Source organism: Mytilus californianus, unplaced genomic scaffold, assembly GCF_021869535.1.
Source record: "Mytilus californianus isolate M0D057914Y unplaced genomic scaffold, xbMytCali1.0.p SCAF_3, whole genome shotgun sequence".
In the NCBI taxonomy this organism is placed as follows: domain Eukaryota; kingdom Metazoa; phylum Mollusca; class Bivalvia; order Mytilida; family Mytilidae; genus Mytilus; species Mytilus californianus.
Window position 1 is genome coordinate 126,113,078 of NW_026262679.1, and position 24,755 is coordinate 126,137,832.

The window sequence follows — 24,755 nt, forward strand, 5'->3', positions numbered from 1 at the left end:
AGTTAGATGAATTGGATGGCTTACAGATAGTGGTGAAAGGTCATAACTATTGCAATTTTAAAAGAGATAATTTAACTGATCACAATGGAAACATAAGTTACACAGTTCATAGACTACCATCTCAAGACACGTGCATGACTCAATCTTCACACAATTTTAAGTGTAAATATTCACCATCATCAATTTTGCGTGGAAGAAAGATACCAGCGCAATCAGAAAATTCAACTGCTGGTGGAAAAAATATAACAGCACATCCAACTACTGTAGAATCAATCATTACTACAGAACAAACTTCTAATGCAACCAACGTTATTACAGATCCAACTTCTAATGCAACTAACGTTACTATAGATCCAACTTTTACTGATACCATTACAACATCTGCATTTACTTTTAATGAAGCCAATTTAACTTTGCAATCGAATTTGGATGGAAGAAAGATAATAATAAAATCAGGGTTTAATGAAACGAATCTAGCAACACTGTCTTCTACGGCATGTTCAGGTAAAAAGAACATAACAAAATCTTTAACTTCCGAAATAACACAACAGGCTAATGCAACTGGCTGCAACTTTAAACTATCTGCTGGCTCCAAAATGTTGATACAATCAACTTCCTCAAATATCGAGTGTGAAAAGCAGATGGAACGAAGAAGAAATCAGTTACAACGATGTTCATTCACAGATAACAGACCTGCATCACATTCGCAACCCGAAATACACAAAGATAAAAGACCATGTGATTGTGATTTGTGTGAAAAGAGGTTCAGATGGAGATCTAATTTGTCGGTTCATAAGAGAATCCACACCAGTCACAAACTAAATCAATGTATTGAATGTGGTAAAACATTCGGTTCCAAAGATAAATTAGGAAAACATCTGAAAACACACAAAGAGGAAATAACTTATACATGTAGTAAATGTGCCAGTACGTTTAAACAAAAAAGTTCTTTGATGTGTCATTTACGTACGCACGAAAATATCAAACCATATCAATGCACTAAATGCAACGAAGAGTTCAGTCGTAAAGGTCATTTGCAACAACATTGGAGAGTACACACAGTGACTAAACCTTACACATGTAGAATATGTGGAAAAGAGTATATATCTAGTTCAGCATTGAACAATCATTTCCGACTTCAGTATAAATGTTGTGAAAACAAACAATGTTTGTACAGTGTTTCTTCAGATACTCCCATGAGTAAAAGTACAAAATCATATAAATGCTCTATGTGTGAGAAACAGTTTTCCCATGATTCAAATTTATATGCCCACTTGAAAATACATGACTGGTGTCAAAACGTTAAATCATCAACTAATATTGACAACATACTGACACTACCAGCAACTTCTATCACAACAAGCACGGCTCAACAAACATGTTCTATCGTTCCTAACACAACACTTACGTCAACTACTGTAATCGCCAATACGATACAAAGGTCTACTGGCATTGCTAAAACGGCAACACCATCAGCTTTTGTTGAGAGCAACACATCCGAACCGTCTACCACTAGCTCCAACGGTATCCTTAAATCAATTTCTGTTATCAACAGCACGAATTTTACAACTTCTGATTTCATCAACATACCTGAACTTCCAACAGTTGGATCTATTGCAACTCCAGAAAACATCTTCGATCACAAGACAATGCAGTGCTTACCTCTATTTGACTCTAAAATCATGTCAGCAACTCAGGAAAACTTTGTCGACCACGATACAACACGTTGTTTACCTCCTGTTGACTCTAAAATCAGGTCAGCAACTCCGGAAAACTGTTTCAACCACGAGACAACACATTGTTTACCTCCAGTTGACCCTAAAATTATGTCAGCCTCACTATCAAACTCTGGTGGCTTTAATAAGTCACGAACATCAGCTAATGTCAACACACAAACATCAATTTCTACGCGTTTAAACAAAAAACATTTATCTACGTGTAATTCGTTTGTCTCAACCATATCCGCGCTGTCAGCTCCTGTTAGTGCCGTGCCACATCGACCAAACATTAAAAAGAGATCAACACGTGTTGGTAGCAACATGAAACCGTCAACCTGTGATCGATCCAATAGAACCGTATCATCTAATAGTGGTCGTCGTAAATCACATTCCAAATTGCATGCCTACACTGATTTAAATAAATGTAATAAAGGCAAGAAGCTATACAGTCCTAAGAATTATTTAGAACGTCCCTATAACTGCACGACATGTGAAGGTCAGTTTATACGGAAGTACGACTTAGAGAGACATACGAGGATGCATACAGGTGATAAGCCTTATGAATGTAAAGAATGTGGGAAGCGGTTCCCCGAGAACTATCGTTTACAATCTCATCGCAAGACGCACAAAATTTCCTATCAGTCTGAATGTCCCGTATGTGGAAAACTGTATCTCCAACATTCGACTCTACAAACCCATATGAAAATACATTACTGGCGTCAAACTATTTAGGCTTCCCAGAGAGTTTTAGTGCTGAGAAATATACAAGAACTACACGGTAAAGAATGATGGCTAACAATGAAACCTGAAATACTTTTTTTGTTGTACGTCTCAGTTTAGAGAATCAATTTTACGAACCAGTATTTTACGAAGGATGATAATGAACAAACAAAAACTATATTTTCTGAGTCGCAATTTCAATCTTTTTCAATCATGTGTTGCGAGATTGATAGTTTGCTTTGAAAAAGTATGGAAGATTGTGATTTGTGTGGGATATTGTGATTTGTGTGGGAGATTGTGATTTGTGTGGGAGATTGTGATTTGTATGGGTTATTGTGATTTGTGTGGGAGATTGTGATTTGTGTGGGATATTGTGATTTGTGTGGGAGATTGTGATTTGTGTGGGAGATTGTGATTTGTGTGGGAGATTGTGATTTGTGATGGAGATTGTGATTTGTGTGGGATATTGTGATTTGTTTTGGATATTGTGATTTGTGTGGGAGATTGTGATTTGTATGGGAGATTGTGATTTGTTTGGGATATTGTGATTTGTATGGGAGATTGTGATTTGTGTGGGATATTGTGATTTGTTTGGGAGATTGTGATTTGTGTGGGATATTGTGATTTTTGTGGGATATTTTGATTTGTTTTGGATATTTTGATTTGTGTGGGATATTGTGATTTGTGTGGGAGATTGTGATTTGTGTGGGAGATTGTGATTTGTGTGGGAGATTGTGATTTGTTTGGGATATTGTGATTTGTATGGGAGATTGTGATTTGTGTGGGATATTGTGATTTGTGTGGGATATTGTGATTTGTTTGGGATATTGTGATTTGTGTGGGAGATTGTGATTTTTGTGTGGGAGATTGTGATTTGTGTGGGAGATTGTGATTTGTGTGGGAAATTTTGGGATATTGTGATTTGTGTGGGATATTGTGATTTGTGTGGGAGATTGTGATTTGTATGGGAGATTGTGATTTGTATGGGAGATTGTGATTTGTATGGGAGATTGTGATTTGTGTGGGATATTGTGATTTGTGTGGGATATTGTGATTTGTATGGGAGATTGTGATTTGTTTGGGATTTTGTTATTTGTGTGGGAGATTGTGATTTGTGTGATTTGTGTGGGAGATTGTGATTTGTGTGGGAGATTGTGATTTGTGTAGGATATTGTGATTTGTGTGGGATATTGTGATTTGTATGGGAGATTGTGATTTGTGTGGGAGATTGTGATTTGTGTGGGAGGTTGTGATTTGTGTGGGATATTTTGAATACTTTCACAACAAATTGAGGTTTCATCAATGATAAAACTTTTACAAAAGTGGATACAATTAACGTGAAGATAATACTGTTTAATTGAATTTTCATGTTGTTTTAAACACTGCATCTTCATTATATTGTGACGATTAAGATTAACTCCAAACTTGTGAAACTATTTACTTTTTTGTATCTAATAGTTTATTCTTAAAAACCATAGGTACTTGGGGACCGGACAATTTTGTTTTAACTCTCCCACTTTTTTTTCCAAAATCCGTTATTTTTTTTTATTTCTATTAAGTTCAATTATTTTCGCGTTTTTCTGTATTTTTATGAACATAACTACACTAGAAATAACTTGTATATGCTATTTACTATCAATTCCAAGTTTACTATCCACAGCGGTCACTGATATATCATATATATAATATTAATAACGGATTTTGGATGAAAAAAGGGGAAGGTTAAAGGTAATTGTCCTGTCCCCAAGTACCTATGCATAAATCTGTTAGTTTTAGCGACGTGTAATGCGGTTAGGGATTCGTTGGATGTGTACAGTATTATGTTACAAGCTTGCTGGACTTGGCTCAGCAAATCTTTTTAAAAAGGCCGTCAGAGAAAAGAAAAAAGTCACCTGTTTCAATCAAATGTTCATGATCAAATTTCTTTATATTATCAATTTGAATTATTTGGAGAATTAAAGTTTTTTTATTTAGTCTGAATATACTCCAATGTCTTCAGTTATATTTTCGTTATTTGTCAATGCAAAAATTTTATACTCAATCTTAAGGCTCTTTAAAGAAGCTATTATTTCATTATACTAGTATATAATCACGTTAAGCATACAAAAAATCTTTAGGTTATATAAAAGATTCATTTTGTAGGTATCAGGCTCAGCTGTCAAGTTGGGGGAACTTTTAATTGCTCTTTACATATTATTGCAAAATGAGGAGAATTCTTCATTTTTTTTTACTCTCAATTAAATGTATACATATATAAACTCTAGAAATATTTGTTAGCTCTTTTTTTAGTCCTACAATATGTTACACCTTATAGTCTCAGCATCATTTTATAAGTAAGAATTGGTTAAATAAGTAAATCATTAAAACTTAGAGTAATTATACAAGCAATTTTGTAGATTTTTTTCACTTTCTGGTAGAATATAGTGTCATCTGAAATTACCTACCAACTTTTTAGTGAAGTGACAGAGTACCGTTCATTGATAATAAATCATTCTTGGTTTTAATACCGGTAATTATTTGTTAAAAAATAGAATGAAAATAAAATAAGAAAATATAAATGATTCTAAAGTTGTATTGATCTAGTTGTGTTCAGACATGAATATTATACTGTTCAAGATGGAAAAGATACCAAGGGTCAATCAAGAACTACAATTCGAAGAAAAACAGACAATACAGTGGTGGGAAAAAAATACCGTCGTAAAGACAAACAACAGTCACTGCACAGGAAACAATAAATTGAGCAACACGAATCCCGCCAAAAATCATTCAAGCACTGGGTCCCTTGTTTAATTACCTTTACTATGTCGAATATGGTCAGACATCAACTACCTCGCAGAACTACTCCAATCAGACATAATTTTAACACCATATGTTCGCTCATTGTAGATTGGGATAGTCGTCCTGTACATAAAAGGTGACTTAATATTGTTTACAATTATAGGATTGGGTTTCAGGAGATTTTGGTCCTTTGACTCTTTGACTACTATACATGTATTTTAAAGCTTCTCAGTGTAAAAAAGATATGGGTAAACGTTAATGAGACAACGACCCGACAAGACGAAAATAACAACAAAATACATTTAGAGGATAACCGTGGTTTTCAACAGCAAACAACTTGTCAAGTCCTTAGACCCTACATGTCAAGATCTTAATCGTCTCGAGCCTATAGAAAAGTCGGTGAATAAACCTAACAGACTACAAGAATGCAATGATCTCTTCGAAAATAATAGTTAAATAAATAAATAGGTATAATCTACCTGTATTTACCTGAGTTTACCTGTAAAGAATGCGCGCAAATATAATCAAAAGTTGCGTGCAAACGTAATGATTTTTGCGCGCAAATGTAATGGTAATGCGCACAAATGTAATGCATCGGATCTGATATCAATAACCAATTCAACTTTTAAACAACAAATAAAGAAGTATAAAACAATACTAAGTAATGCTGTATCTAAAATATTCTCGTATACTGAAAAAAAACCCAGATCATACTCTTAATTAGTATAAGGAATGGGATTTTCATCTAACTTAAAATACAATAAAGATTTGTTTTGAATAAGTAGATTTATTAATTATAAAAACTATGATTATTTTAACCTACAATATAGAAAGAATGATTTGTGATCCTCTGATGATTTCCAAGATAATCCGTATTTGGGTTTCTTTTTGTGTGATTATAAACTGGCATTTCCCTTTTGGCGGGGAGATTTCCTCAGAGTTTCCTTCCAGGAACGAGTTCAATTTGAAAGTATTTAACCGACATCTACGGCTAGAAGCTAGCTTCCTGTCGTGGCGAGAATAATTTAATCATGATTTTCCAAAATATGTGCTGCCTTTTTTGTTCATGTTCATTGTTTATATATAGTGTTTATCCTGATGGTAGCTGTACTGTGAGTATAAAAATAAGAAGATAATTTATGATTGCCATTCAGACAACTCTCCACCAGAGACCAAATGACATAGAAGACTATAGGTCAATGTACGGCCTTCAACAATGATAGGTTTGTTTTATCATAATTTAAACGACATATGATCTAGATAGGCAAAAGGGGCGAGTGAAAATAGTTAGTCCACAGGCGCTTGGGTACAGAATTTGGATTTTTTTTTCATTGTTTGCACTGTATATTCTATTTTCTATTTTTATACAACATACTTAACAATATCTTGTTTGGGATGAATTTATCAACTCTGATACAATCAAGTGTTGATAGTAAAATACGGGATAAAGTTCAAATGACGTGCATGGTTGTATGCAACTATAGTTCACGGTACGACCACCAACAATAAGCAAAACCCATACCGTATAGTCAGCTTTTAAAGGCAGACAACAACCAACGACTCATCAAATCGACACGTAGCACAAAACAAAACAATAATATAAAAACCAAAAACACAATTATCGATTTGGGAGTACTTATAGTTTCAAAGCCAATTACAATTAATAGACAAATTTTAATCTACCAGATTAAAGTGTCAATCAGTACACATCCATCGGATTAAGTGTAAAGACGTCATAAACAGTCAGATAAAAGCAACCGAAAACCTTGAGCAACTCCAAAATATAAGTACAAAGTCATAGTATCGAAAGGATGTAGGACCGTAAGTTTTCATAAATGACTTTATATTGTGGTTTTGAATTAGCAATACACCTTTGTAGACAACACATAAATAATGGCATAAAGATACTGGACACTAACAGAAACAGTTCAATGAAATGATATATGGGGGTCAGGATGCGGATTTACAGAATAGAGAATAATAGACTAAGAATACAGAATAATAGAATAGAGCAATAAGGTCTTAAAACTTAAAGAATGTAGGAATTAAAGCTCTATCCGCTCATATATCAGTCTGAGACAGATATGAATCTTCTAATTGCTGTCTCATACTGATATATGAGGGGCTTTTGTTTTGTGATATGAATCGAAAGTAGCATTGTTAATTCCAGCTTGACAGGCGTTTTTTTAATTTTAGATTTTTTTTAATTGATTTAGTTCTTATTTTTCTTTTCTTCTTTCTTTTTTCTTTTTCTTTTTTTTTTTTTTTTTTATTAACGGCAATTTTTGTCGAGCCTTCGACTTTAGTCGAAAAAGCGAGACATAGCGATCCTACATTCCGTCGGCGTCGTTGTCGTCGGCGGCGTCCACAAATATTCACTCTGTGGTTAAAGTTTTTGAAATTTTAATAACTTTCTTAAACTATCCTGGATTTCTACCAAACTTGGACAGAAGCTTGTTTATGATCATAAGATAGTATCCAGAAGTAAATTTTGTAAAAATAAAATTCCATTTTTTCCGTATTTTACTTATAAATGGACTTAGTTTTTCTGCCGGGAAATATTACATTCACTCTGTGGTTAAAGTTTTTAAAATTTTAATAACTTTCTTAAATTATCCTGGGTTTCTACCAAACTTGGACAGAAGCTTGTTTATGATCATAAGATAGTATCTAGAAGGAAATTTTGTAAAATAATAAATCCATTTTTTGCGTATTTTACTTTCAAATGGACTTAGATTTTCTGCCAGGAAACAACACATTCACTCTGTGGTTAAAGTTTTTAAAATTTTAATAACTTTCTTAATATACTATTTTGGATTTGTACCAAACTTGGACAGAAGCTTGTTTATGATCATAAGATAGTATCTAGAAGGAAATTTTGTAAAATAATAAATCCATTTTTTCCGTATTTTACTTTTAAATGGACTTAAATTTTCTGTCAGGAAACAACACATTCATTCTGTGGTTAAAGTTTTTAAAATTTTAATAACTTTCTTAATATACTATTTTGGATTTGTACCAAACTTTAACAGAAGCTTGTTTATGATCAAATGCTAGTATCTAGAAGGAAATTTTGTTTTCTTCCAGTTAACATTACATTACATTCAGTCTGCAGTTAAAGTTTTTAAACATTTATTAGATTCATAAACTATCCTGGATTTTTAACAAACTTGGACAGAAGCTTCTTACAATCAAAAGATAGTATCAGGAGGAATATTTTTATTGATTTACTTCCTCATTTTTGTTGAGCCTGCGATTAACAGAAAAAGTAGGCGAGACACTGGGTTCCGCGGAACCCTTACGAATTTTATAGCTAATGACCCATAAATCAAAATCAGTTGACTACACGGATTGTTGTAATATCATGTGTAACATTCTTGTAGTCTATACTACTTAGAGTTATCTATCTTAGAACAGATTATTTGTATTGTTTATAAAAATGTCGCATAAATTGTACCAACAAAAAAAAAGGAAAAAGGAAAAATCATAAACGCCACTTCATAAAGTGCATCAAGGATCTAATGGAACAGTGCCACTAAGGAAGGGAAAATTAACAATAGGAAAGGAAAAGTTGTCTCGTTTATCATAAACCTTAGAATGATGATTAGTTTGACAAATTTTGATGTCAATGTATAATGAAAATTATCGTTGGATTTGGTAGAAGCGAGTTAAGTCAGAGGAATTTTATTCGTCAATTCGTCAACAAGACGCCAACAAAAAAGGTGCTGCAGGCTAGTATATAGTGAATTTGACAAAGACGCAAACAAAAAATAGTTTAGTCGTTGATAGTAAATTGACAAGGACGCCGATAAGAAAGGTTTTGTTGTTGATAGTACATACCATATATAGTATACAATTTCTTGGTAAAGTAAAAATTAAGTAAAATATAAATACAAGGGCAAAAATAAAAGAAACAACAATGTAAAAACTCTCTTGTATTCGAATCACACTTCGGGACCCACCTGCGCCAGAAACCATAGGTACTTGGGGACAGGAAAATTTTTGTAAGCCCTCCCCCTTTTTTCCAGAATCCGTATTTTTTTTATTTTTTTTTTTCTATCAATTTTGATTATTTTCGCGTTTTTCTATATCATATGAAAATAAAATATACTAGAAATAACTTGTATTTGCTATTTACTACCAATTCCAAGTTTACTATCCACAGCGGTCACTGATATATTATACAGAGAGTGACCGCTGTGGATAGTAAACTGGGAATTGAAAGTAAATAGCAAAACCATGGCTCATTAATTTTTTGGCTCAAACACCGATGACGTTTTATAGAGTCTGAGTAGCAGCTGCAAGCTCTTGAATATCGTATGAGTTGAGAAATGTATACTCCTGTTCATTGATAAACTATTTATTTTTACTATGTATTGAGTGCGATTTTGTCCCATGTACATTTACTCCATATTCTTTCATTTTCTATGCATACGGGTGAAGTTTGTATATTAACAGTCAGTTGTTCGTACAAACCATATTCTCAATATTTCTAGTAATGACAAACACTTGTGCACATTTACATCGATACAAAAATGTTGATGGATAAATGAATGCAAAAAACCTATATGTGCTCTGGTAAATGACTTAAGAATTTCAGTCAAACCTTGAGGGGTCATCTAATGGTGAAGTTTTGTATTTTAAATACCATTTAGTATATCTTATGTATTGTTGTAATGTGTATTGTGTACTAAAATAAATCAGTAAAAATGGTATATCTCTGTTATAAGAGCTGTTATGTTCATTTAAAAATTGAAACATTACTTCAAAACTTATTCATCGAACCAACTGAGAAATGTAGACCCCATAAGAAGATGCCAATCGCAATACAAGAGCAAAATTATTAAAAAGAAAAGAAAGAAATCTCGTTTGTCATAATTCTTCATAAATGAAAATGTTTGAATAGATGTTTAAATAGGCCAGGATATTCATTTTCAAAACCCCTCCCAAAAAATCAAATGGTCGTCCCCTTAGTATGGACGTTGTTTTAGCCAACAGCATTTTATTGGAACTTTTGTTTTTTGTTGGGTTTTTTCTTCTCATATCGTTACACAAAATTATTCAACAATAAGGTTAATATATTCTTGAAGACAGAGGCACTGGATCGATATCTGCAGTAAAAACAAAGTGATCACTGATGACTTCTTGACACTATTTCAGAAAGTTTATCCCAATTCGGTTTTTTTTTTTAAGAAGAATCATAATCTCTCGGTCTCAGATAAGGTTAAAAACACAAATATGTTATCCGCATTTTTTTTTCTCAAACTATACTAGTCACAACAAAGTACTGTTGCGGATCAGATAATAATTCTGACCAACAATGAGCTTAATGTCAACCGTACAGAAAATAATAATGCATCAACTGGTTTGAGACCACTAAGATAGTTGTGGCAACACGACGGGTGTCACATGTAGAGCAGGGTCTGCTTACCATTCCGCAACACCTGAGATCACTCCCGGATTTAGGTGGGGTTCGTGTTGCTCAGTATTTAGTTTTCTATATTGTGTTTTGTATACTGTTTTGTTTATCTTTTGGTCTTTTTTTTTTTTTAACCATGGCGTTGTCAGTTTATTTTCGACTTATGAGTTTGAATGTCCCTTTGGTCTTTTTCGCCTCTCCTTGTCACTTCAAGTCGTTTTTTCCCATAAATACAAAGCTTGGTACCAAAGAATATATTGAGATTACAGGAATGCAAATGTACCTTCCCGAAAACGATATCGAATAGATACTGTGTAAGATTCAAATATTGTAGTATACGAGATGGGGCTCTGGTTAAATTGCAAAAAAAAAAAGAATAAAGCTGAAGTCATCATATTGAAAGTTTTACGGACGCTTAAGCAAAGTATACAATAAAAATAGCACATGCAATATACATTAATCAAATATAAGAAGCACATTATTAAACAATAAACATCAAATAATAACTATATAATTGAATTCAAAAGATTTGCAAGAGTTACATCTGCAAGAGCTACCACTTCAGTTCTTAATCGAACTTTTGAACTTTGTTAAACTATATAAAAATAAGGAGATGTGCCATTGTATCCAGAGTTCAAATGACGTGAATATAAGCAATCATAGGTCTTCAACAATGAGCAAAACCCAAACCGAAGCTAAAAAAAATAACATAAAAACAATAGACACAAGGCAACGATGGAGGAGATCTCACAGTTACTAAAAAGCTAGTTCAAAGCTAATTACATCTAATAAATAAATCATGTTATCCCAGACTAAAGTATCAATCAGTACACATCCAACGAGTTTAGTGTAAAGACGTCATAAACAGTCTGAGAAACTCATGACCTTGTGCAATGCCAAAATATAGGTAAACGGTATCTACAGGATGTATAGGATCATGAGTAATCATAACTGGGCCATGTATATTTAGTTATGTTTTATTTTTTTAGAAAATAAAACCAATGTTAGTACCGATAAAACAATATTTATAGATTTTACTACGGCGTTAGATTGATTACCTTTAAGAATAAATGTATTCAAAGGATCATTGAGTTTACATGGTCGTTTCTAAATTAACATGGTTTGTTTGCGAATGTCATTTGGCAGGTCATTCCCAAGTGTGGCCCCAGTGTATATTACGAAGTGTAAGCGAAATCTGGTTGTTCACGGAATTTCGACAATGTTTTCTTTTCTAAAAACATAATAAGCATTTTTTAGTTAAATAATGTCAGAAAGATTATAATGGACATTGTATATATATATATAATTAGACGAGTTGTATAATAATATATATATATATAAAATTCAAGAGTCTATCATAAATTGAGATAAATTATATGGCCTACCAAATACCGTTTCGATTCCTAACATCACTGAAGAGACATTAATTGTCGAAATCCGGATATGGTGTACTAATTTTTGCGCATTTTGTTTGCGGTATACCATCTTTTCCGCAAGTTTATTGTTTTCTGTTTGGTATTAAATTAACAGTTTAGATCCGATGATCCGTTTATTTGGCAATCGCCAATGGCAGTCAGCTAGTCAAATGCGTTTTGTTAAAATATACTTTTTCCCTTTTTTGGTCTTTTGGAAAATGTTGTTTGTGCTGTATTTAGACCACTCTGCCAAGAAATTTGTTTTGCATGCACACGTATAAAAATTGCGGTTTTTGGAAAGTTTGCTATAGCTTGCTATAGCAAAAACTTTCCTAAGGCATCGGCCTCAAACCGGAAGTGACAGACTATCTTACTTTAGGATGTGTGTTCTACTCCTAGATTATGTAGTACTGGTGTTTGACAACTAATTCTAGGAAGATGCTTTTGAAATTTTGAGTTACTTCTATTTTGATTAGCTTACAGTTTGAATTAAATATACTGAATATTCATCGATAATTCAAATAATTCAACTTCATTTTGAAAATGGCTATCACAAACACTACTTCGCGGATCTGCGCTGCGCGGAAGGTAAAATCAATACACATCTACACGAGTCAGCAGTTACTACGTTATGCTTTTATCGGTATTCCCCAGACATGCGTGAGATCCATATCAACGGGAGTACTATAATCCCGGTTTCAAGGGTTTCCTCCCGTCCTTCGGTTGAAGAGAAAATAAATACCGTGTTTAAAATAGTTCATGAATGAACATTTTTCGACGCTTACTACGGTTTATAACAATGTTTATTAAAGACGTAAAAGCCCGAGTGTATCGAAAGTATCCCGGTATCTCATCTCGGCCCACAACAAACTCGGACTATAATAAACTCGGCCTATTACATAATCGGCATCAGAAAATCGGACTATAACAAAATTCGTAATTATACTACTTGCTATTAAGTCTCCAAACAAAGTTTGGAGACTTATTGTTATGCTCAGTTCTTATTATTTTTCTTCTTGAGGTCTATTTAGGGGTATTTTGAGGGGCCAACTGAAGGGAGGGATTTACTATAGAACCCTATGGGATTTGTTTTTTTTTAAATTTTCAAATGACTATGAATTGAAAACAGTAAGTGATAGACACACGCGGTTTTCAGTAGTGATCACAGAATTATAAAACAAATCAAATGAAATATAGCGGGAGTCCCTCTGGATCAGCCCCACCCCTCCTGTTTGAGAACTTGTAAACAGTTGAGATCCCCACCCCTAAACCATATATATTCTTGTATGGGACAATAAAACAAGTCAAATGAAATATAGGGGGAGTCCCTGGGTGTCACCCCCACCCCATCCTGTTTTGAGAACTTGTAAACGATCAAGATCCCCACCCCGAAACCATATATATTCTTGTACGGGACAATAAAACAAATCAAATGAAATAAAAGGCGAGTCCCCTGGGGTCATTCCCACCCCCTTACTGTTTAAGAACTTGTAAACAGTCGAGATCCCCACCCATAAACCATATATATTCTTGTATGGGACAATAAAACAAATCAAATGAAATATGGATGAAGTCCACAGGGGTCACCCCCCCCCCCCTTCTTTTTGAAAACTTGTAAACGGTCAAGATCCCCACCCCGAAACCATATATATTCTTGTATGGGACAATAAAACAAATCAAATGAAATAAAAGGCGAATCCCCTGGGGTCACTCCCACCCCTTTCCTGGGAATGACTAATTATGGGAGCTTTGTTTGGGAGACTTCGTAACAGCATCATGTAACAATTATTTCTTGTATTAAGTAATTTTTTTTAAAGTCGGAAAAAAGTTAAACACCCAATCTACACATTTACAACCTATTTGAAATATTACACATCTACCGTTGCAAACTTTCCACAGGTGCTATCCAGCACTTTGATTATCCAACGCAATCATAGGTTTGAACGTTGTTTTCAATTTAGACTTGTATATGAAATATATAGTCTATCCTAAATTGAGGTAAATTATATGGCCTTCCAAATACCGTTTCGATTCCTAACATCACTGAAGAGACATAAATTGTCGAAATCCGGAACTGGTGTACACATTTTTGCACCTCATGTTTGCGGTATACCATCTTTTCTGCAAGTTTATTGTTTTCTGTTTGGAAATAAATTAATAATAAGATCTATTTTGTTACATCTTGTGATACGTTTATTTGGCAATCGCCAATTGCAGTCAGCAGGGTTTAAGAACATCAGTTGTTCGACCTGCTAGTCAAATGCGTTTTGTTAAAATATACTTTTTCACTCATTTGGTCTTTTGGAAAATGTTGTTTGTGCTGTATTTAGACCCCTCTACCAAGAAATTTGTTTTGCATGCACACGTATAAAAATTGCGGCTTTTATCCAACGGAATCATAGGTTTGAACGTTGTTTTCAATTTAGACTTGTTTATATTTTTTCGTTTGGGCTTGTATTATATTTGCCTTTGGATTTATATGATCCGTTCATCCTATTTTGACTCTTTCAAAATTCAAGAGTCTATCCTAAATTGAGGTAAATTGTATGGCTTTCCAAATACCGTTTCGATTCCTAACATCACTGAAGAGACATTAATTGCCGAAATCCGGATATGGTGTACAAAAACCTTTGCACCTTTTGTTTGCGGTATACCATCTTTTCCGCAAGTTTATTGTTTTCTGTTTAGTATCAAATTTATAATTAAGATCCATTTATTACATCTTGTGATACGTTTATTTGGCAATCGCCATTGGCAGTCAGCAGGGTTTAAGAACATCATTTGTTCGACCTGCTAGTCAAATGCGTTTTGTTAAAATATACTTTTTCACTTTTTTTGGTCTTTTGGAAAATGTTGTTTGTGCTGTATTTAGACCCCTCTACCAAATGATTGTTTTGCATGCACACATATAAAAATTGCGGTTTTTATCCAACGCAATCATAGGTTTGAACGTTGTTTTCAATTTAGACTTGTTTATATTTTTTCGTTTGAGCTTGTATTATATTTGTCTTCGGGTTTATATGATCCGTTCATCCTATTTTGACTCTTTCAAAATTCAAGAGTCTATCCTAAATTGAGGTAAATTATATGGCCTTCCAAATACCGTTTCGATTCCTAACATCACTGAAGAGACATTAATTGTCGAAATCCGGATATGGTGTACAAATTTTTGCACCTCATGTTTGCGGTATACCATCTTTTCCGCAAGGTTATTTGTTTCTGTTTGGTAATAAATCAATAATAAGATCTATTTTGTTACATCTTGTGATCCGTTTATTTGGCAATCGCCAATTGCAGTCATCAGGGTTTAAGAACATCAGTTGTTCGACCTGCTAGTCAAATGAGTTTTGTTAAAATATACTTTTTCACTCATTTGGTCTTTTGGAAAATGTTGTTTGTGCTGTATTTAGACCCCTCTACCTAGAAATTTGTTTTGCATGCACACATATAAAAATTGCGGTTTTTATCCAACGGAATCATAGGTTTGAACGTTGTTTTCAATTTAGACTTGTTTATATTTTTTCGTTTTGGCTTGTATTATATTTGCCTTTGGATTTATATGATCCGTTCATCCTATTTTGACTCTTTCAAAATTCAAGAGTCTATCCTAAATTGAGGTAAATTGTATGGCTTTCCAAATACCGTTTCGATTCCTAACATCACTGAAGAGACATTAATTGCCGAAATCCGGATATGGTGTACAAAAACCTTTGCACCTTTTGTTTGCGGTATACCATCTTTTCCGCAAGTTTATTGTTTTCTGTTTAGTATCAAATTTATAATTAAGATCCATTTATTACATCTTGTGATACGTTTATTTGGCAATCGCCAATGGCAGTCAGCAGGGTTTAAGAACATCATTTGTTCGACCTGCTAGTCAAATGCGTTTTGTTAAAATATACTTTTTCACTTTTTTTGGTCTTTTGGAAAATGTTGTTTGTGCTGTATTTAGACCCCTCTACCAAATGATTGTTTTGCATGCACACATATAAAAATTGCGGTTTTTATCCAACGCAATCATAGGTTTGAACGTTGTTTTCAATTTAGACTTGTTTATATTTTTTCGTTTGAGCTTGTATTATATTTGTCTTCGGGTTTATATGATCCGTTCATCCTATTTTGACTCTTTCAAAATTCAAGAGTCTATCCTAAATTGAGGTAAATTATATGGCCTTCCAAATACCGTTTCGATTCCTAACATCACTGAAGAGACATTAATTGTCGAAATCCGGATATGGTGTACAAATTTTTGCACCTCATGTTTGCGGTATACCATCTTTTCCGCAAGGTTATTTGTTTCTGTTTGGTAATAAATCAATAATAAGATCTATTTTGTTACATCTTGTGATCCGTTTATTTGGCAATCGCCAATTGCAGTCATCAGGGTTTAAGAACATCAGTTGTTCGACCTGCTAGTCAAATGAGTTTTGTTAAAATATACTTTTTCACTCATTTGGTCTTTTGGAAAATGTTGTTTGTGCTGTATTTAGACCCCTCTACCTAGAAATTTGTTTTGCATGCACACGTATAAAAATTGCGGCTTTTATCCAACGCAATCATAGGTTTGAACGTTGTTTTCAATTTAGACTTGTTTATATTTTTTCGTTTGGGCTTGTATTATATTTGCCTTCGGGTTTATATATATGATCCGTTCATCCTATTTTGACTCCTCAAAATTCAAGAGTCTATCCTAAATTGAGGTAAATTATATGGCCTTCCAGATACCGTTTCGATTCCTAACATCACTGAAGAGACATTAATTGTCGAAATCCGGATATGGTGTACAAATTTTTGCACCTCATGTTTGCGGTATACCATCTTTTCCGCAAGGTTATTTGTTTCTGTTTGGTAATAAATCAATAATAAGATCTATTTTGTTACATCTTGTGATCCGTTTATTTGGCAATCGCCAATGGCAGTCATCGGGGTTTAAGAACATCAGTTGTTCGACCTGCTAGTCAAATGCGTTTTGTTAAAACATACTTTTTCACTCATTTGGTCTTTTGGAAAATGTTGTTTGTGCTGTATTTAGACCCCTCTTGAAAACTTCTTAAATTTGTTAACAGAAATATGAATATCAAAATTAGGTTGGTAATCAAATGTCACACCCAGGAGTCTAACTTCATTTTCATACTAAATGTCATTCCTATATATATATATATATATCCACTTTATTTTTTAAGTTCTGATTATGTTTTTTTCCCCCAATGACAATAGCCTGAGACTCCAGAGTTTTAGTTTTAATCAAGACAATGTATTATCAGCAAAATAGTTATAGAGAGCTTTTTCCTTTACAAAATTACAAATATCATTGAGAAAAATGTTAAAACAATACAGGTCCCAGAATGTATCCTTGTTGGACTCCTTTATATTTTTTCCTATAACTAAAATTAACACCTACATGTACTCTGACACATTGTTTTTTTTTTAGATAGATTGCTATCAATATCAAAGACTAAGTGCATTTTTTGACAAACTATCCGTTTTTAATTTTGATAATAACAGGTCGTTGGCCAACGATAGGCAGTTGAAACCTTGAAAAGGTCCATCAGCACAGAAGCTATATAACATATTTTATCGACTACTTAGTTCCAGTCCGCTATGGTTTTTAGCACTGATGCTGTATGACAGTCAATCCCATGTGTAAAGCAGATAAAAATGGATGAAAAATAATTTTAAAAAATCTATAAGCTCTCCGTATATAGCTCTTTCGAATAACTTCGACATAACAGACAAAATGCTTACAGGCCGGTAATTGCCCACTTCCAGCTGACTATAATAATCTTCTTCCTCATATAGATATAATAAAACAGAACTTGAATAGAATGTGCCCCCTTTGTAATATACAGTTGGAAAATAAATTCCATTTCATAATTAGACGAAAATTTAAGAAAAATGTTTAAAAAGTAGAACTGCAGTCAGTAGATCGCCTGGATCAGAAAACATATATAAGAAAACTCTCGACAAAAATCAAAGCTTATACCGGCAAAATCTTTCAAAAAAAACTAAAAGAATTGAGAACAAAGAATTCCAGAGACTATTGGAAAGTACTTAACTAGGGAAAGCGTAAAAAACAACCGGATATCCTAATAGAGAAATTTTATGATTTCTTTATAAGGATCTTAACGCTGCCCCGAAGGAAGACCAAGTTGACCAATTGAATTATGATTTGAATTTGTACATAGAAAAAGAAATTTTGAAATGTATAAAAAAAAAATGAAAAATGATAAGACTGGTGGCGAAGATGATGTTATAAATGAATGCATAAAAGCAACTTCCTACATATTTTCCTACAACACGACGTTACACCAAAAATGGGACGTCAAAGAGTGTTTTCTGAAATTTTGACGTCGATTAATTAAATTTGATAGTTTCATTCGTTTTTTTTATATATGTTATGGGTTGATTCTGTCTCGGTTATTTTTGTGATGTATTTTTACCATGAATTACCTCAAGTTGTAGAAATCGATTAACAATGTTTACACTTAATTCCCCTTAAAATGCTGTATTGTCGTAAATAATGTAGGAAGGCAAAATGGGACGGAATTATTAAATATACAGTTTTCCATAAATAAATTAAAACATAATTTTAGAAGCACAAAACTTTAATCACAGGCTGCTAAAATTTTATGGTGCATATCATATGTCATTGTAAATTTTCCATATCTTGATTCAACCCCAATACAAATATATCCGACACTCTGCAAGTAAATCATATTTTTTTTTACCCTTGATTAATTTGAAATGAATTGTACTTTCCTTGACACACAATTTGTCGAAATACAGCCCTTCAATTATTTGAACCCCAGCTTCAAAATCATTTCCCAGTCATCTATAGTTTCTTGTTTAAGTTTTCTAGCGTCTGATGTACTTTTTAAATTTTAGAAATCTACTCCTGGGTTGTCCGTAAAAACGGATAATACAATCCCGGGTTGTATTATTTCAATGATAAAATTGAGAATGGAAATGGGGAATGTGTCAAAGAGACAACAACCCATCAATAGAGCAGACAACAGCCGAAGGCCACCAATGGGTCTTCAATGCAGCGAGAAACTGCCGCACCCGGAGGCGTCCTTCAACTGGCCCCTAAACAAATATGTATACTAGTTCAGTGATAATGGACTTCATATTAAACTCCAAATTATACACAAGAAACTAAAATTAAAAATGATACAAGACTAACAAAGGCCAGAGGCTCCTGGCTTGGGACAGGCGCAAAAATGCGGCGGGGTTAAACATGTTTTTTGAGATCTCAACCCTCCCCCTATACCTCTAGCCAATGTAGAAAAAACAAACGTACAACAGTACGCACAGTAAAACTCAGTTTAAGAGAAGTCCGAGTCCGATGTCAGAATAGGAAACAAAAGAAAATAAACAAAATGACAATAATACATAAATAACAACAGACTACTAGCAGTTACTGACATGCCAGCTCCAGACCTCAATTAAACTGATTGAAAGATTATGTCTTCATCATATGAATATCAGGCACAATCCCTCCTGTTAGGGGTTTAGTATTATACCGTTCACATATAGCTTTGTTGTTTTAATCCTCAAATATACTAGATATTACTAAGCATATGACCAAGAGCTATAAGAACATTATTGAAAACATATACTGAATTTGTTTTTATAGTGGTTAGTGTTTGCTAACATTTATTTTTTTGTTTTGCGGAGGAAATGTCGAAGATTCTATTTTAAATCCTATGGGTTGTAGGAACAGCGTGCGTAACGTTTAAACAATATGAATGGGAAAATGTTAAATGTGATAAAAAATATGTATAAAATCAAGTATTATTTTTATAACAACAGCAAGTCTGGTTATTTTCCGTGTAATAATGGGGTTAGACAAGGGGAAAACATGTCCACTGTTTTGTTTGCAGTATTTTAGATTGATTTGGAAAAAAGTAAAATAACAAAAATACCAAAGAAAATTCAAAGCGGAAAGTCCCGCTTATAAAGTCCCTTATCGGAAAGTCCCCTTAGAAATTTCTTCACAGAAGAAAAACTATAAAGGCCTTTTCACAGTTACAGAAGAAATAGAACATGAACTTGATGTATTTCTCAATATCTTTTTATTATTATATGCAGATGTTTTTCATGTGGAAGATTACCAGACAATTTACACTTTGTTTTAGATAATCAAGAGATAGAAATCGTTCAAGGGTTAGGTATTTTACAAAAAAGGCAAAAAAAGGCAAAGGTTGAAAAGGGGACAAAAGATGTATGAGATACTTAAAAGGGGGAATTTATAGCCTATCAGTTTTTTGTCAGCTAAACCTTTTTGATGGATCAGAAACATAGGGATTCGGTAACTGTGATATTATTGAAAATGTTCATCTAAAATTTTGTAAGTTGCTCCTGAATCTGAAATCTTTCACTCCCAATTGTATGATATAGGGTGAGCTAGGACGTTTTCCACTTAATATTGATGTAAAATTAAGGATGATATCCTACTGGCCGATTTGGTGATGAGAATAAAAATATATGTAACAATGTGTGCACAACTCAATAACTCTAGAATGAAAAAGTTTAATGAAATTTCTCAGGGGCGGATCCATCCATTTATAAAAGGGGGGTTCCTAACCCAGGATAAAAGGGGGGGTTTCCAACTATATGTCCTAAATGCATTGATCGTCAAAAAAAGGGGGGTTCCAACCCCCAGAACCCCCCCCCCCCCCCCCCCCCCCCCCAGGATCCGCCACTGTTTCTAATATTTTTCTTATTTCTATGTAAATGTGCATGAACTGTGTATTTTACCTGGGACATAATATATTCTCAGTATTCTATTCCCAAATTTTACATGTAGTGGTTTTATATGGATACCTTTTTTCTTTTGAATGAATATACATGTATAATAGAGGTAAGCATTATTTTGCTTATATGAGGTGAGGCATGTTGTCTATCATTTAAGAAAAGAACAAGAAAAAATAAACAAATGTAGATTTTTTTGACAATTTTACTTATTTTTGTTATTTATTGTTTATTTGAGTTACAAGTGTATCTGAAGCCCGTCTCTGGGTGCGGGATTTTCCCGTTACGTTGAAGACCCATTGGTGGCCTTGGGCTGTTTTCTGCTGTTTGGTCGGTTGTTGTCTCTTTGACACATTCCCCGTTTCCATTCTCTATTCTTTTGGTCCTATTGTTTAGATTTAACTTTTAAATGATAGAGCAGCAATATGCAAATTACGCATAAGTGTACATTCTTTGGTGATTGAAAGGGGAAGAGATCTTAAGGTTAATGATTGACCCCTTCTGTAGGTCTGTATATTACGAAATTTTCAAATAGCTACAATACCAAAACAGTAAAAATACAGAATAAAACTGACGCCATTTTGTACATATACCAAAGGGAAACGTTGTTCAAAGCAATACTGTTAAATGTTACATTTCATTTAATAGAAAATGGGGATTTGGTGGCAAATAAAGCCAAGATTTAAAAAAAACCCAGACTTTATTACAGAGATTTTTGTTATAAGATTTTAAACACAGATTACTCATTTGTTTGTCAATGATGTGCTAGCGTTTATTGTCTACAAAAAGTCATAAACAACCTTCACAGTCCCAAAAAACCATCGTATAGAGTCACTAAAGTCGAGCGCACCCTAGAAGATATACTTTAATAAGTCCATTTTTATACTTGTTTAAACAAATATCTTTATTTGTATACTTGTTTGAGGAAAATTAGGCACATTGATAATAAAAAAAAGGAAAATAGCAAAATCAGTAAAAAGAAAACAGAAATAGAAAATAATGCCCCCGAGTTCATATTATAGGACTAAGGAAAATCATTGTTAGCAGTACATGCAATAATTCTTTATCTATTGAGCACCGATTGGTCAAATATAGGATTAAAAGGGGAAAGGCAGCGGATTTTTTTAAATAAAATTTCCATATGTCAGCATTAAAACACATAAATTATTTCACAAAAGGGTAAAGTTTATCCTTAATATTCCAAGAGAAGAAAGATTCAAGAAATGTACTGTTCTTTCTGTAAAAATGGGGAAATTGAAGACGAACAACATTTCTTATTACAATGTAATAGATTTGCCTCAATACGAGAAATATAAAAAAAATATGTTATATTTAGAATACAGCGCAACATTATCACTGTTGAAAAAATATCCCTTTTGGTAAACAATAGCTCAGCATTATTACCCAGTTAAACTGTTTTCCTCTCAGTCAATATAATATATAAGTATGCAACTTTTCATTCTATCATTTCTGTTAATATTATAATACACCTATGATAGGTGTATTATATATGCAATAGGTCTTAACCATTTATTGTAACTGAGTTGTGCGGCCAATAAAATATTGTGCCAACAGAACGGCAGTACTTTGCTTTTTTAATTAGATTGCTAACCGAATTTCTGTCAATCTGACCCATTTAAAAATTTAAAGAAACTTTTGACTGCAACTTAAATCAAATGCAAAATTACAATAGACCAATATGTGATATCGTTTGTTAAGATTTTCCCTTGCGTACCTCACGCAAAACGAAAATAATCTTATGTGACGTCACAAGCACTGGTTCTTCCAAGATGGCCTACGGAGGTACAGAATGTTTGTGTGTGGATTATTTTTTGTTTATATAGTGTACCGACATTTCTTTTGAAATTTGTTTTATCAATATTCATTTGATTAGGATAGAAGGTTTTATTTTTCATTTAATCAATTTAATCCTGTTATAAAAAATCAATGGACTGAATAAAAAATACAAAACATTTAATCGGGATTCTGAATACAAAGCCAAGGTGTGAGGCATCAATTTTTATTATTGTGATGTCAGATTTTGCAGCTATTATTTCGATATCATTTTTCATGTTGGATACAAAAGTGATTTATAAACACTAATTAATAAAACTGTTTTCTCTTTTGTTACAAATATTTGTATGCACCTGATGACTTTATTCAGCAACAACTGTGGAATGACTTAATTTATTTGTGTATTATGATGTGAGGTAGATTGTGTATACACCTGATCTTATTTATTTGAGGGTGAATATCATGTAAATAATGGAGTAAATATATTATAAATGAATTACACACAGTATAGAACCAATGAAGATCTTTCTCTTCTTGGGCACGTTGGTATGGAGTTTGTTTATTTTACACCCTACAACATGTGGGGCTTGCCCACCAAGATGCACATGCACATCTATAAAGAACAAGGCTGACAAGAATAAAGATATTGTGGAGACGCCTAGAGTTGGTCAGGGCAAAAAAGTGATCTGTTCAGGGGCATATTCACCAATCTCATCTGTGGCTGAAATTCGAAATCTACCGCTAGACACTGTAATTTTGTAAGTAAATAAATTTGTAGTTTCTTTTAAAAATTCCTTTGCATCTAAGGCAAGGTGAACCATTTAAAGACAATACCCATAGTGATCCCAAATAGAGTATGTATATTTATATGAGTTTATTATATTGATGAAACCTGTATGTATTTTTTTTTCAGTTTCAAATATAGAGTTTAACGTTTTGGATGTCCTCTAGAAAATGCAACAATTAATATTTTACAAATATGTTAAAGTGTGACATTTTTTAAAGGGGTTTATTTTCACTAATCATCCTTAAAAAAATAAAATTGTGAAAGCATCATGTAACATACTTTGTACATGTAAGTTTGTCCCCTGGCTTATCATGCTGATGACCATATCAGTGAAAATCTGTTTGGGCCAGCAACTTTTAAAAATATTTTTGGTAGAATTAGGCCCAAATTCATATACAGTGTATGTCTATTTCCTGACCATCCCTAAGATTGATCGACGACCATATCCAAGAAAAAAAGTTTTTTGTATCATTTGAGTAGACTATAGCTACATGTAGGAAATCCTACATTGTATCTCAGCTGAATTAATAATGAGATTTACCAAAATCGAGTGAATCACTATTGAGAACATTGAAAAATATAAATGTACCAATGCTTGGGTAAATCTCTGGGCCTAACTTGGAGAAAATATAATTTTTTACAGATTCAGTCAATACACACAGAAAAAAATTGAAATCCTCACTTACCAACCCTATTTTTGCAATGACTGGTGACTGGACACAGACATATATTTTTTGTTTTATACAAAAATTTGAGTTTTAAGGGAGCAACCATTTAACTTCAAAGGGGGTGGGGGGGGGGGGGGGGAGGTTATGGTTTTTTGTCGGAGTCAGAAATTTTTTTTTTGTCATCTGTTTGACCACAATATTTCTTTTCATCAAATTGGGGATCAGAATATTTTTTTGGGAAAAAACCATAGGATATGCATGTAATATACATTTGTACATGTCCACAGAAAGAATCAATGACGAGAAAAGACAGAAAATATTATATAACCTTGCAAACAGGTACATGTACATGTACACATGTATGTCTTGAGAAATCTGAAAATTGAAGTTCTGCTAAAAATAAATTTTCTTTCAATTTCTAATTCAAACACAGATTGTTCTAGATTTAAAGGAAACATGTAGTGATTCAATGTTACACTTGAGTATACGTAATGCATTATAGGAAACACAAAATTATTATAAACATGTATACATGTACAAAGTGTACATTGGAACCACTCTATCTAGTCATGCTAGTACCATGGATTATTGAATTCCGCATGTCAAACAGTTGATATTTTCAAATTGAGGAAAATTACTTTTTCAAGATATAATAGGAAAACAAAGGTACATGTATACCTATATGGTAATACCAATGGGTGG

At 33.2% G+C, this 24,755-nt stretch overlaps 2 protein-coding genes across 2 annotated transcripts in view; both read left to right on the top strand.

Annotated features, from left to right (window-relative positions):
- The first annotated feature begins 1,077 nt into the window (after window positions 1-1,077).
- On the top strand, window positions 1,078-3,497 carry LOC127733623 (zinc finger protein 510-like). Its single transcript, XM_052242943.1, has one exon. The coding sequence runs from the start codon at window positions 1,197-1,199 to the stop codon at window positions 2,448-2,450; it is 1,254 nt and encodes a 417-aa protein (XP_052098903.1). The 5' UTR covers window positions 1,078-1,196; the 3' UTR covers window positions 2,451-3,497.
- Window positions 3,498-22,595: 19,098 nt separating this feature from the next.
- The window catches only part of LOC127736120 (adhesion G protein-coupled receptor A3-like), a 94,691-nt gene continuing 92,531 nt past the window's right edge, over window positions 22,596-24,755 (top strand). Inside the window, exon 1 of the mRNA XM_052246663.1 lies at window positions 22,596-23,356. Coding sequence (XP_052102623.1) covers window positions 23,115-23,356 — 242 coding nt within the window. The 5' untranslated portion in view covers window positions 22,596-23,114. The remainder of the gene's footprint in view (window positions 23,357-24,755) is intronic.

Bases quoted from the DNA above. Each gene is read 5' to 3' on its own strand.
- LOC127733623 (XM_052242943.1), top strand. From the start codon at position 1,197: ATGAGTAAAAGTACAAAATCATATAAATGCTCTATGTGTGAGAAACAG.